A 14,362-nucleotide genomic window follows, 5' to 3' on the forward strand; every position below is an offset into this window, starting at 1 on the left:
ATCCAAGAATTAGGGAATAGGAGTATATCAAGACAGACTTTGGGTACCTTATGGCTTTAGCTTAGCATTGGCTTAAATAACGAAAGAGGAACAATAAGAAATAGTTATACAAGTTTCCCTTATTTTACAGGGGTACTAAAAATAAATAAATTTATTAAAGAGTTTTTGTTTGTTTTTCATCAGAGAGCACAAGCAGTGGAGTGGCAGGCAGAGGGAGAAGCAGGTAGAGGGAGAAACAGGCTCCTTGCTGAGCAGGAAGCCCATACAGGATTCAATCCCGGGACCCTGGGATCATGACCTGAGCCAAAAGCAGACACTTAACTGATTGGAAGTTCTAATGGTTAATCTGCAAGCAGCAGCTTTGCATCTCAAGCCTAAAGTACCCACATAAGATAATGACAACTTGATAAAACCTGTCCTAACTTTAGAGCGCAGTCTAATCACACAGTCTAATCACACACAACTCTGCCCTCCTTGTGTCTTAGTTCAGAGGTAGAACTGGTACAGCCCCTTCTGGACTGAAAGTATCTTGAGTACTAGGATCCCGTTTCCCACAGCTAGTGCCCTGTACACTGGTTGGTTGAGTGAATGAATGAATGTAGGCTTGAGAATGAGAGACTGAAGAAAAAGAAAGAAGATTAGACCAAAGGAAGATGTCCTGAACACAGCAATAGGCCACTTTTCTTGTTGAATTAGTAAATGGTTTAGAAGGTATTTCACAAGTGGTGATAAGCATTCTAGTAAGTGTGTAGCCACCTCTGGGGGTTTGTTGGAGAGTACAACAGTTATTTGACTGTTAAATTTTTGGTATATGTTTATAAAAGGGAGAAAAAAATATTATTTAGGGTTGGGCTGTAGCTTTTGCCAGATAACCTAAAAGAATGGAGTATTCCTTACAAAGAAAAATGAATTTTTGTTTAGAGGACACCTAGATGGGCTTTTTTTGTTAGTTGTGGAAGGTTAGGTCTCTAAACAATGTCTGGAAGGAAAAGACTGAAGAGAAGAGCTTAGTCTTCTTTTGCAGAGTAAATCAACAGAAATTTAAGAAATGCCCTCTCTTTTGCTAAGATCAATAGGAATAGGAAATAGAAGGAAAATAGGAGAACGTTTTGGAGTGAGGGAAAGTGTCTCCAGAACCATAACAGAGGAAGGGTTTTTGGAAATGACTAGTGGTGGGAGGCAAGACCAAGAACAGGGTTGAGAAGAGCTTGGAGAAGGGGTTTGGGATCCAGAGCTGACAGCAGTGAAGGTGGCCATGGCAGTGGCTTAGATTGGGTAGCTGGAACTGCCTTGGCAGTCTTTGTGACGAACCCATTTCTCCTTCAGGAATCCAGAGCAAAGTGGCCCATGAGGATGAGGAAAGTACTAGAGAATCCTACTGTTACAGGAATAAGGGCTAGTGAGGAGGCAGACCTTTGAGTTAGAATTATTTAAAAAGAAAATCCCATTACTTTATAGCCATAAATTTTTAATCTAATTCTTTAAACCTTAAAATTGCTGACAGAAAAGAACCGCTTCTGCATATTTTTATGAAGTTCAAAAAAAGACTTGTGGTTGAGATTGCAAGTCTTCAGATTTTTATGGGCTCAGGATCAAACTCAGAGCTGTGTTTTTTGAGGTTTGGCCGCTATTCAAAACACAGCTTCAGACTCTGATGTTTTGAAACACAATGTGATAAGAGATCAAAGGATGAATTTATTGATGCATTCATTTTAAGGGCAGGTGTGCCTTGCAAAACCAGGGTGGATGCAAAGTCATCTGTTCAGGCTGAATTAGAAAGTAGTCCAAAGAAGCAGAAAACCTTCTGCTGTGATAATTTAATCTCTATTATTTCTTGCTACATTAAAAAAAAAAAAAGTCAACAAAATAAGTACTCCAGTACCAGCTTCTCATTTACCCATTTTACGGTCTTAAATTTTTGAAAACTTCTGTCCCTTTGTAAAAATCCTTTTCTGTTCATTGGCACCCTTTAAAGTGGTCCTTCACCTTTGGTTTTATTACCATAAAAATGAAGAATCATAAAGCCTTAGGACAGAAACTTTGTGCTATACTTTCAATGCTATTCCAATCAAAATTCTACCGGCATTTCTCAAAGAGATGGAGCAAACAATCCTAAAATTTGTATGGAATCAGAAGAGACCCCAAATTGCTAAGGAAATGTTGAAAAAGAAAAACAAAACTGGGGGCATCACGTTGCCTGATTTCAAGCTTTACTACAAAGCTGTGATCACCAAGACAGCATGGTATTGGCATAAAAAAAGACACATAAACCAGTGGAACAGAGTAGAGAGCCCAGATATGGACCCTCAACTCTATGGTCAAATAATCTTCGACAAAGCAGGAAAAAATACAGTGGAAAAAAGACAGTCTCTTCAATAAATGGTGCTGGGAAAATTGGACAGCTATGTGTAGAAGAATGAAACTCGACTATTCTCTTACATCGTACACAAAGATAAACTCGCAATGGATAAAAGACCTCAACGTGAGGCAGGAATCCCTCAGAATCCTAGAGGAGAACATAGGCAGTAACCTCTTCAACATCGGCCACAGCAACTTCTTTCAAGATATGTCTCCAAAGGCAAAGGAAACAAAAGCCAAAATGAATTTTTAGCACTTCATCAAGATCAAAAGCTTCTGCACAGCAAAGGGAACAGTCAACAAAACAAAGAGGCAACCCATGGAATGGGAGAAGATACTTACAAATGACAATACAGACAAAGGACTGATATCCAAGATCTATAAAGAACTCCTCAAACTCAACACACACAAAACAGAAAATCATGTCCAAAAATGGGCAGAAGACATGCATTTTTTTATTTATTATTTTTATTTTTTATTTATTTTTTTTTATTTGTCAGAGAGAGAGCAAGCGAGAGGGAGCACAGGCAGACAGAATGGCAGGCAGAGTCAGAGGGAGAAGCAGGCTCCCTGCGGAGCAAGGAGCCCGATGTGGGACTCGATCCCAGGACGCTGGGATCATGACCTGAGCCAAAGGCAGCTGCTTAACCAACTGAGCCACCCAGGCGTCCCAGAAGACATGCATTTAACAATTTGAATTGCTTACTATGTGTGTAGGGTGTTGGTTCTAGCTGTTCTTGAGTCCGTCAGTTGTTCATGTATTTTGCATCCATCATTAGACAAATTAAGTCACAGAATTTACAATTACAGGTGAGGAAATACTATAGCATATTAAATGGAATTTTATGTTACCGTGACCCTCTCGTCATCTTAAACTAACGAATATAAGCTTCAGAAACATTTATCCTATAAAGGAACATAATCTATGGGTGATTTAAAATGGCCCTTAATCAGGCCCTTAATCAGAAGCGTTAACATGTTAATTGGTAGTGTTCCCCCTATAAAAATTAAGACAATGACCATTTTAGTTTGACCTTACCATACTTGTTAATGAATGTAACCTGCCATAAAGATAAAGACTGCTCACACCATTGTATAATGTACAAAATGTTTTATCCCCTCTGCTTTCTGGGGAGTGGTCCCTCCATCCCCACCCACGGAGTTACAGTGGGAGCAACATTTTTGTGCAGCGTGACACCTGTCCAGTACACAGGGTGAACTAGTAGTGGTCATCTCATCAAAGCAGGGCCAGAGAAGTCTGCAGGATTCTGGAACTAAAACGGAGGTGGAACTTCAGTCTCTAACTAGGAGCATCAGTCTCTAACTGCATCCGTGGTCAGATTTCCTACCACGTAAACTAAAAATGTAGAGGAAGCCAGCATGCAGAAAAGGCAGAAGAATGAAGATGAGGAGAGAGAGATAGAGAGGGCCAGGAGGTTTACAAGGAGCTCTGCATTAGAATTCTTGTCATGTGTAAATACAGTTATACTAAAAAATTTGAGAGCAACTAATTCTGAGCTCTGAAACTTTCCCAGTATCTGTAAATTAGTTTAGTTTGAATTTTGGTCCCCTGCAAAAGCATTCATCCATGCAGTGAACACTCCCTACCCCCAACCCCTTGCAATAGGCTCTGCCTATCTAGTTCTGCTAGTGAAATTCAGCACAAATATTTGCCCTATCCACAACAGCTCTCCCCACCCCTCTTCCCCCAGCCGACACAGGAGCAGAGGAGAGATGCCCATGACTTCAACGGCTACAGTTATGTTTCTTTTTTTTTTTTTCTTTTAATTCAGGTGTAATTGACAAATAGTAACATTCTCTCTTCTTCTTCTTCTTTTTTTTTTTTTTAAGATTTTTTTTAGTTATATACTTGACAGACAGAGATCACAAGTAGGCAGAGAGGCAGGCAGGGGGCGGGGGAAGCAGGCTCCCCGCTGAGCAGAGAGCCCGGTGTGGGGCCATATCCCAGGACCCTGAGATCACGACCTGAGCCGAAGGCAGAGGCTTTAACCCACTGAGCTACCCAGGCGCCCGTCTCTCTTCTTAATACACAGTTCTGTGATATAGAATAATTCCATCACCCCCCAGATTTTCCCATGCCTTATTGTAATCATTTTTCCTACCCTCAGCCTCTGGCAAGCACTGATCTATCTTCTGTCCTTGTATAATTTGCCTTAACAAATGTGGAAATGGCATCATGCAAAATGTAGTCTTTTGATTCTGGCTTCTTCTACTTGGCATCATGATTTTGGATTCATCTTTGTTGTTGCTGTGTACCAGGAGTTTGTTCCTTTTTATTGCCAATGGCTTTCTACTGCATGGATGTATGCAGACCATTTATCCATTCCCCAGTTGGTGGATATTTGGGGGAATTTCCAGGTTTGACCCGTTACAAATAAAATCTCTATAACCATTTATGCAGTTTGTGTGTGCAGATGTAGGTTTTCATTTCACTTGTGTAAACACCTAGGAATAGGATTGTTGGGTAGTGCTGGGGGTTTTTGTTTGTTTGCTTTTAGATTTTTTTTTTTTTTAAGTTTCAGCCACTCAAGTAAGTATAAGTGGTATATTGTGGTTTTAATTTGCATTTCCTTAACAACTAATGATGTTGAGCATATTTTCGTGTGTTTATTTGCCACCATATCTCTTCTTTTTTTTAAGATTTTATTTATTTATTTGACAGACAGAGATCACAAGTAGGCAGAGAGGCAGGCAGGGAGAGAGGGGGGAGCAGGTTCCCTGGTGAGCAGAGAGCCCGATGTGCAGGTCGATCCCAGGACCCTGAGACCATGACCTGAGCCAAAGGTAGAGGCTTAACCCACTCAGTCACCCCAGTGCCCCACCATCTCTCTTCTCATGTGAATTGTCTATATAGGTCTTTTGTCCTCTTTTTATTTGGTTGTTGAATTTTGGGAATGCTTTATATTTATATATCCTACATATAAGTCAAGGGCTGCAATTTAAAAATGGGTGTTTTCTTCTGCAATGCTGCTCTCTTTTACTCCCTTATTTGCCTTCGCAATTCTTTTATTTTTTTTTTTTAAGATGTTATTTACTTATTTGTCAGAACGAGAGAGGGAGAGCACAAGCAGGGGAGCAGCAGGTTCCCCACCGAACAAAAGCCGATGAAGGGACTTGATCCCAGGACCTGAGCCAAAGGCAGATGCTTAACCAACTGAACCACCAGGCGTCCCTGCCTTTTCTCACTTCTCTTATCAGTAAAAGATGCTCTTTATCAGCAGTTCTAATTGCTCTGCCTGCTGTTCATTGCTTCTTTCTTCTCACTTTTTCTCTTTCTGTATTTAATTCCAGTTGATACCTCCATATGTATCATTCATTCTGCAGGTAATTGTTGACTAGATCAGGTTAGAGCTGACCTTCTTGAATTTGTCAGCTTAATGCAAGTGCTTCTTCAGGTTTGCCATCTGCTCACTTAAATTATAAGTTATCTTAGAATTACTGGTGAGTTTCAGGCATTCAGGGTCATTTCTAGATGTTGCTTTGTTACCATCAGAGATTTTTTTTTTCTTTTTTTTCTGGCCATTTCTAGAACTTGAAATCTGACAGTCTGAAGGTTGCTGAAGACTGGTTTTGAAATAGTTAAGGTTTTACTCCAGTTAGGTATAGTGTAATGAATGGATATCCGCAAGGTTCTGTATTATGGAAAGCCCATCATTAATCATCTGGTACCTGTTTAGATTTTCTCTAATCCTTTCCATTCTGATCCTTTCCTCTGATTTGACAAGCTGTTCCTGGTATCCAAGCTTGTTTTTGTTATCCACAGGGGGCTTCCTTTGCCTTTGCACATTATTTGCTAATGAACCAGAAGAATGTTTTCCTCTGTGTAAAAGTTGGAGAGAGTTCTGTGGAGCTTCATGTCTACTGTTCACTGGAATGCCGTATGGAAATGTTCTTGTGGCATTTCACTGGGAAGTATGAAAAACATGCTCTTATGACTTTTCAAAGAGGATTGAGGTTGTGCAGGATTACTGTAGTGTCTACAAAGATTTGAACAGAACAGATGACTTCTTTCATTTTAAGCTTTATTTATATTTATAGCTGTACCTCTTATACAAGTATATTGTTTAACATTTGTGTAAGTGAAATTCATTTCTTATGAAGTAGTATGAACATTTGTACTATTTTTAAATGAGAGCAGTTGATCCTAAAGTATCCTTTTAAATTGAAGACTCAGCTCCTAATTTTCTGAAAAACTTTGAATTTTATATTCTGTGTTTTTCTTTAAAGAAGATAAAATTTGCATTCCCATGTGTCTGGTTTTTTTGTTGTTGTTATCTCTCTCCCCTTTTTAAAAATTCTTCTCTCTTCTTTCCTGGTTCCCTTTCCTTCCTTTCTTCTTAATTCTTCTCTCTCTTCCTTATCTACCCTTCTCTGTTTCAATCCATGGAATCAAGTGAAAGCAGTGGCTAGTCATATATTTTTCTTATATTTAATCATTGCCAACATTTGGATATTCTTATTTCTGCCAGTTACATACCATAATTTATGTAACTGTTCCTAATTCTGGACATATTTATTATTTCTAACTTTCTCTTGATTTCGGTTCAAGTCATGATCTCAGGGTCGTAAGATCAAGACCCACATCAGGCTCGGTGCTGGGCATGGAGCCTACTTAGGATTCTCTCTCCTTCTCCCTCTGCCCCTCCCCCATCCCGTTCCTATTCCCTGCTCTCTCACATACACATACTCATTCTCTTTCTCTCTCTCTCAAAAAAAAAAAAAAAAAAATCTCTGTGTCTGAACCTCTTCTTCTATATTTAAGATTGTTATTTAGGATTATTTTCTCGGGCTAGATTTCCCAATTTGAGATTCTAGGACATCAGCCAGCAATATATGAGAACCAGCACTGAATTTTACGTAACATTTAAAAAAATTCTGGGACTCTGGACTTAGGTGGCCACACAGGAGGCTCCTGAATTTCTCTCTTCCTATGGACAAACAGAAGGTACAGTTACACATGCAGGAACTCCCTCTGAGAGAAATCTAGAAATGAGCGAAGTGGGTCCTATTCATTGAGCAACTGAGAAAATAGCCACTTCAGAATGGATAGGAAAGGCTGAGACACACTGGCCATAAAGCCCACCCCTTGGCATAGCACCATATAGCCTGGGTGGGGGGTACCCCAATGCCCAGCTTCGCTTTGAGGAGCAAATGGTTTGGACCACACATCTGATAGCCCAGTTTTTTTTTTTTTTTTTATTTGACAGAGATCCAAGCAGGCAGAGAGAGAGGGGGAAGCAGGCTCCCTGCTGAGCAGAGAGCCCAACGTGCAGGTTGATCCCAGGACCCTGAGATCGTGACCTGAGCCAAAGGCAGAGGCTTGAACCCGCTGAGCCACCCAGGCACCCTGGTGGCCCAACTTTTAAGGCTGCCCACTGAGGAATGGTCCCCCAGGTCACCTATGTATGAAAGCTGACAGGGCTCGCATTCATGAGACCCACAGGACTATAGCAAACAAAGGGACAGTTGTTCATGGGTGCAAGAGTACTTGTTGCAACTGTCTCCTCCTCCCCCGAGCTAGCACAGAGGAAGCGCGACAAAAACACCCAACTCCCAGTCTTTCCCTGGGAGGGGTCTGATGCGTCCTTTACAAGTGACTGACTGAGGTTCCGGCTTTTAATTAGCATGCATCTAATTGCTGGCTATCGTCTTCCCAAAAGAGCTACTGGGCACCTCCCCTGCTTTCTTCCTCTAGCTTGCTCCAACAAGAAAGCCAATAATAAATAATACAGAGACATCTCATGTACCTTGCCCAGTTTCCCTGATGGCAATATATTGCAAAACCATAGCAAAGTGATAGCACTGGGATATTGATATTGATAAAGTGATGATACAGAAAATTTCCATCACTACAAAGATGCGTCCTCTTGTCCTTTTGTAGCTGCTACCCTCTCTCACCCCATACTTGGCCTCTAGCAATCAGGAATCATTCTCCATTTTGTAATCCGAATGTAAATGGTACTGTATAATGTGTAATCTTTTAATTTTTTGAGTTAACACACAATGTTACATTACTTTCAATATAGCACAACATAGTGATTCCATAAGCTCATACATTATGCTATGTTCACTGCAAGTGTAGCTACTGGTCTCTTCCCAGATATCACTATTACAGTCTCACTGACTATATTTGTTATGCTATCTTGACTTATTTATTCCATAACTGGAAGCCTGTATCTCCTACTCCCTTTCTCCCATTTTACCCAATCCCCCACTTTTCTCCTCTATGGCAACTATCAGTTTGTTCTCTGCATGTATAGATCTAAGTCTCCATTTTGTTTGCTCATTCATTTGTGGGTTGTGGTTTTTTTTTACATTCCAAATATAAGGAAAATCTTGTGGTATTTGTCTTTCTCAGTCTCACTTATTTCACTTAGCATGATACTCTTTATGTTCATCCATGTCTCAAATGGCATAGTCTTACCCTTTTTATGACTGTGTAATATTCCATGGTATAAATACAGCACATCTTCCTTATCCATATTTCTGTTCATGGACACTTAGGTTGTATAAGCTGTTGTTACTGACATTTTTCATTCAGCATAATTCCTTAAGATTCATCCAGGTTGTTGCATGCATCAAAGTTCATTCCTTTTTATCACTGAGTCCATGGTATGGGTATATAGCACAGTCTGTTGAACCATTTACCTGTGGAAAGATTTCTAGGTTGTTTCCTGCTTTTGATTATTATGTACAAAGCCGCTGGGAACATTCATGGCCAGGCTCCATTTCCCTGTGATATATACCAGGAGGGCAACTACTAGTATAGTAGGGGCATGTTAAGTTTTTATTTTATTTCATTTCATTTCATTATTGTTTTTAAGATTTTATTTATTTATCAGAGAGAATGGAGCACAAGCAGGGGGAGCAGCAGGCAGAGGGAGAGGGAGAAGCAGGCTCCCCACTGAGCAGGGAGCCCAACTCAGGGCTCTACCTCAGGACCCTGACCTCATGACCTAAGCCACCACAGGTACCCCTTATTTTATTTTTTTAAAGATTTATTTACTTCAGAGAGAGAAAGAGAGCAGGCGGTGGGGCAGAGAGAGAAAACCCTCAAGCAGGCTCCACACCGAACACAGAGCCTGATGTGGGGCCTGACCCCAGGACTCTGAGATCATGACCTAAGCCAAAACCAAGATTTGGATCTTCAAATGACTGAGCCACCTGTTAAGTTTTTCAAGAAACTGCCAAATTGTTTTCCAGATTAACTATATATGTTAGATCTCCACCTACAATGTACAAGTGTAGTTTCTTTGCATTTTTGTCAGCTTTTGTTGTTGTCATTATTTATTTTAGTTGTTTTGATAGGTATATGTAGTAATCTCTCCTGGTGATCTTAATTTGCATTTCCCTAATGGCTAATTATGTTGAACATCTTTTATGTGCTTGTAGCCATCTGTAGATCGTCTTCACTGTCTCTTCCTATCTTTTGCCCATTTTCTAATTGGTTCGTATTTTATACAACTAAGTTCAAAGGCTTTTTTACATATTCTAGCACTAGTTCTTTTTAATCATATGTATGGTTTGAAGTATTTTCTCCCTGTCTGTAACTTGTCTTTTCATCCTATTAACAATATCTTTTACAAAACAAAAGTGCTGAATTTTGTTTTGCTGAATTTTGAACTCCAGTTTGTTAGTTTTTGTTTTCTAGATGGTGCTCTTAGATTATTTGCCTAACTCTAGATCCTGAGGATATTCCTCTCTTTTTTTCTAGAAGTTTTATAGTTTTATGTTTTACATTTAAGTCTGATCCATTTCAAGCCAATTGTTGATAAAGTGAATCCTTTAAGAATATTTTTCTGTGGGGCGTCTGGGTGGCTCAGTGGGTTAAGCCTCTGACTTCGGCTCAGGTCATGGTCTCAGGGTCCTGGGACTGAGCCCCACATTGGGCTCTCTGCTCAGCAGGGAGCCTGCTTCCCCCTCTCTTTCTCTGCCTGCCTCTCTGCCTACTTGTGCGCGCTCTCTCGCTCTCGCTCTGCCTACTTGTGATCTCTCTCTCTTTGTCAAATAAATAAATAAAATCTTTAAAAAAAAAAAAAGAAAATTTTTCTATATGTCAATTAGCATTCTTAATCAGTACTTAGTCCGTTTTTTATATGGCTAGTAGTTTTAAGACTGACTAATTAATTGAATAATCTTAGTGTCTTTTAATTTTTTAATTTTGGGTCCTACTTGTTTTGGTATTAAAATCTGCCACATTGGGCTCCTGGCTAAGCGTCTGCCTTTGGCTTAGGTCACTATCCCAGAGTCCTGGGACTGAGGCCCACATCGGGTTCCCTGCTCAGGAGAAAGCCTGCTTCTCCTCTCCTGCTCCCCCTCCTCCCTCTCTCTTTCTGTGTCTCTATCAAATAAATAAATAAAATCTTTTTTAAAAGTGCCACATTAATAGATGCATGAGATTCAGTGGTCTAGATTTGTGATAAAGGGCTTATAGATGCCTATGCCTCTAAAGTAATAAATCAGTCCAATAAATATTGAATGCCTACTATATATATATCAGGCCCTACTACGGGAATTGAAATATGGTTTGTCCTTGGGAGCTATCAATGTGATGAAGGAGTTAGAGACAAAATTCATTTCAGTATACTGTGTTTGGTGCTGGAATCAGTTTAGGATGATGGCTAAGAACCCAGATTCTAGATTCCATCAGTTTTGGATGGAGTCCTGGCTCTCCAACAACCCACTTATATAAGGTAACCTCACTAGTCCTTAATTTCCTTACTTACAGAATGTACATTATAAGGTTGTTAGGAGGATTGGAAAATACATATAAAGTTCTTTGTATAAGTGCCTGGGACAGAGTAAGCACTTAATGTTAGCTGCTATGACCGTGGTAGAGATGGAGGTAGGGGTAGACATGGAAGAGGGGGTACTGGTGTATGTAGGCAAAGATGTTGTTGTCACACAGAGAGGGGCAGTTATCCTAGAGGTGAATCCGTCTGAACTGAATCTGTTGTATTGAAAGAGGACTTCAACGACCTCCATTTTGACCTGTCTGTACTTTCTAAGTTCTTCTTTCCAGCTTATCTCTTAACTCGGGCAAAAGACCCCTGCAGGCAAAGCATCCCGTGATAGGAACTGAAACTACCCCCTCAAGCAAAAAACATCTACCCTGACGTCAGCAAGACCACACGTGATTGACCCCAAGACAATGATCTTTACTGCTTGCCTACAAGTACCCACCAAACTTTGTCCCACATTTTCCTTATATAAACCCAGAAGTATTTTTCAGCACTTTAGATAGTCTGAGACACTAGTCCACTGTCTTCCCGGTGCTGGCCTCACTGAAATAAATTTCTTTCTTGTTACACCACCACTCATATCTCTGCCTTTGGATTTTGTCAGCAGTGAGTGGCTGAAACCTGGTCTTTTTGGGAACCCTGCAGTCAGGTGCTCTTGGCACCCATGTGCCCCTGTTACAGGATGACTAAGACTTAGCTACAAAAGGGAAGGAAAAGAATTCAGGACAAGCAGAACAGGAGCAAAGGTATAGAAATGAAAGTCATATATACCTTTATGTAGTACAGTCCATTGTTATTAACAGAACTTGAAGTAGGAATTGAAAAGTGAGCCGTGGATGGAGAGGTAAGCAAGGGCTAGGTCATGGAGGGCGTCAGACTTTTCTCTCAGCAAAAGGAAGGCATTGAAGAGCCTAAGAGAACAGCACAGTCAGATTTGCTTTTCTAGTTAGCTCACTCAGCCCAGTGAAGACTTTTTTGAAGTAGAGGACATAACTGGAAGATAATCTTTAACAGTTCATTTGAGAGATGAAGGCCAGAATCAGGGCCATAGTAACTCACGATGGAATGTCGTCCTTTTTTTTTTTTTTTTTTTTCATATAAAAAACTCCTGTTTGGGGCGCCTGGCTGGTTCAGTCAGAAGCACATGCAACTCTTGATTTCGGGGTTGTGAATTAAAGCCCCACACTGGGTGTGGAGATTACTTAAAAATAAAATCTTAAGAAGCAGAAAACTCAAGGTGCCTGGCCTGGGGGGCTCAGTCGGTTAAGCGTCTGACTTTGGCTCAGTTCATGCTCCCATTGGGGTCCCTGATTGCAAGGAGCCTGCTTCTCCCTCTCCTTCCTGCTCGCGCTTTCTCTCACTCTCTCTTTCTCTCCCAAATAAATAAACTGAATCTTTAAACATAACAAAATCTGTTCAGTTCAGAGCTTCAGTTGGAGAAGGAGACAAGCCTCAGGTTGTAGGGTGTGTGAAAGTGGAAGTCTTGTAAATGAGGACTCAAAAAAGTCCCATCCAACACTGGCTATAGTTCTTCTGCTTCAGCTGCTAGAATTGAGTAGTCCTCTCTATTCCTCTAGGTTAGATATGATTTCTTACAATCACCTAAATCATGTATATCCACCTAATAGAAAAACTCACATTTTTTTTTTTTTAATACACCGACTTGGAATGGGAATGGATAAAGTAGAGGGGAAAAAATTACTAGAAAGTACATTTAAGAAAAAGGAATCTGATTCTAACCAACATTTGCTAAAATCTTTATTTTCTTCATCCATTTTCCGTCCTTATTTAAGATGGTTTAAAAATGTTAATCATAATTTTCTTCTTATATAAAGCTAAAAGGTAAAAAAGCATTAGGAATTCAATTGTACCATATCCACTATTTTAAATTCTTCTATGCCATTTCGTTTACAAGTGTGAGAAATAGACTTCTTGTTGTTTGAATTAACCACAGTGCAAATCCGATGGAAAAGAGCTGTGTCTGTTTGTAGAAATCTTTGTTTAAATGTTTGGAAGCACAGCTGACTAAAGATATATGACAAGATAAGTTTAAAAAATAAATAAATAGGTCACGGGGATGTAATTTATAGCATGCGGAATATAGATAACAATAGTGTATTAATTTTTTTATGGTAAGAGCTACTAACTAGACTTATGGTGATCATTTTATATTGTATATAAATGTTGAATCACTAAAAAGAATGAATTAATGGTTTTAGATATTACAAAGAACAGTGCTGTTTCCCTTTGTGTGTGTTTATGTGTAAACAGCTTTTGAGATACAACTTACACTCCATATAATTTACCTATTTTGATTGTGTAATTTAATGGCGGTTTGTTTCTTTAACAGGGAAAAAAAGATGTGACCCAGATATTTAACAACATCCTGAGAAGACAGATAGGTACTCGGAGTCCTACTGTGGAGTACATTAGCGCTCATCCTCATATTCTGTTTATGCTCCTCAAAGGGTAGGTTCATGGTTTCCTTTAAAGGAGGTTTGAGTATAGAATAGCTGTTAAAAGTATACAGCTATGGGCACCTGGGTGGTCCAGTTGGGTAAGCAATATGGTTTCCAAGACCACTTTGCTCAGCTTTGCCATTTCATCTCACAGGAAGGTGAAAATACATGGAAGAAATTATCAGCCACTGGAAATGGCTCATTTTACTCCCATTCACCTTCCATTTGAGAGCAGTCAGTCTTTCAGCCCCTTAATTCTTAAGGAAATCTGAGAAATGTTGTCTAGTGTCCAGGTAGAAGAGGACAGTGGATTTTGGTGGATTGCTAAACATTCTCTGTTGCATACTGTTTCTTTGAAAATTACTTCCCTTCCATTTTCTGTGTTCTCACTTTCTGAATTTCCTGTTAGTCAGAGTTGAATCTCCAGGATTGATTTCTTAGGTCTTCTACATTTCCTCTCTTATCTTTTTATGTGTTGGAAGATACTAATTTTACATTTAATTGAAGATAAACCCTATTGAATTTTCATTTCAGCTACTCTATTCTTAATTTATAAGAACTCATTTTTATTTTCTGATTATTCCTTTTTCTTGTCTCTTGGCACTTCCTGGTTCTGTGACCTTAGGCAAGACACTGTACGTTTCCAAACCTCAGTTTTCTTATTGGTAAAATAAAAGGAAAATTTATAATATTACCTTCACACAAAATAATGTTGCATTATATGCCATTGACTTTATACCCTCAGAAAGATTCGTGTTTTCAATTAGGGTTGTGCCACTTACT

General features: G+C 39.6%; 1 protein-coding gene across 15 annotated transcripts in view; it reads left to right on the top strand.

Moving 5' to 3' along the window:
• CAB39L (calcium binding protein 39 like) overlaps positions 1–14,362 on the top strand; it is a 121,784-nt gene that overhangs the window by 66,211 nt on the left and 41,211 nt on the right. For all 15 annotated transcript variants that reach the window (XM_045080602.1, XM_045080600.1, XM_045080613.1 and 12 more), the window contains one exon: positions 13,471–13,589. In XM_045080602.1, the coding sequence (XP_044936537.1) occupies positions 13,471–13,589 (119 nt within the window). The remainder of the gene's footprint in view (positions 1–13,470; positions 13,590–14,362) is intronic.

This window comes from Mustela putorius, unplaced genomic scaffold, assembly GCF_011764305.1.
Source record: "Mustela putorius furo isolate JIRA1106 unplaced genomic scaffold, ASM1176430v1.1 tig00000461_pilon_pilon_pilon, whole genome shotgun sequence".
In the NCBI taxonomy this organism is placed as follows: Eukaryota; Metazoa; Chordata; class Mammalia; order Carnivora; family Mustelidae; genus Mustela; species Mustela putorius.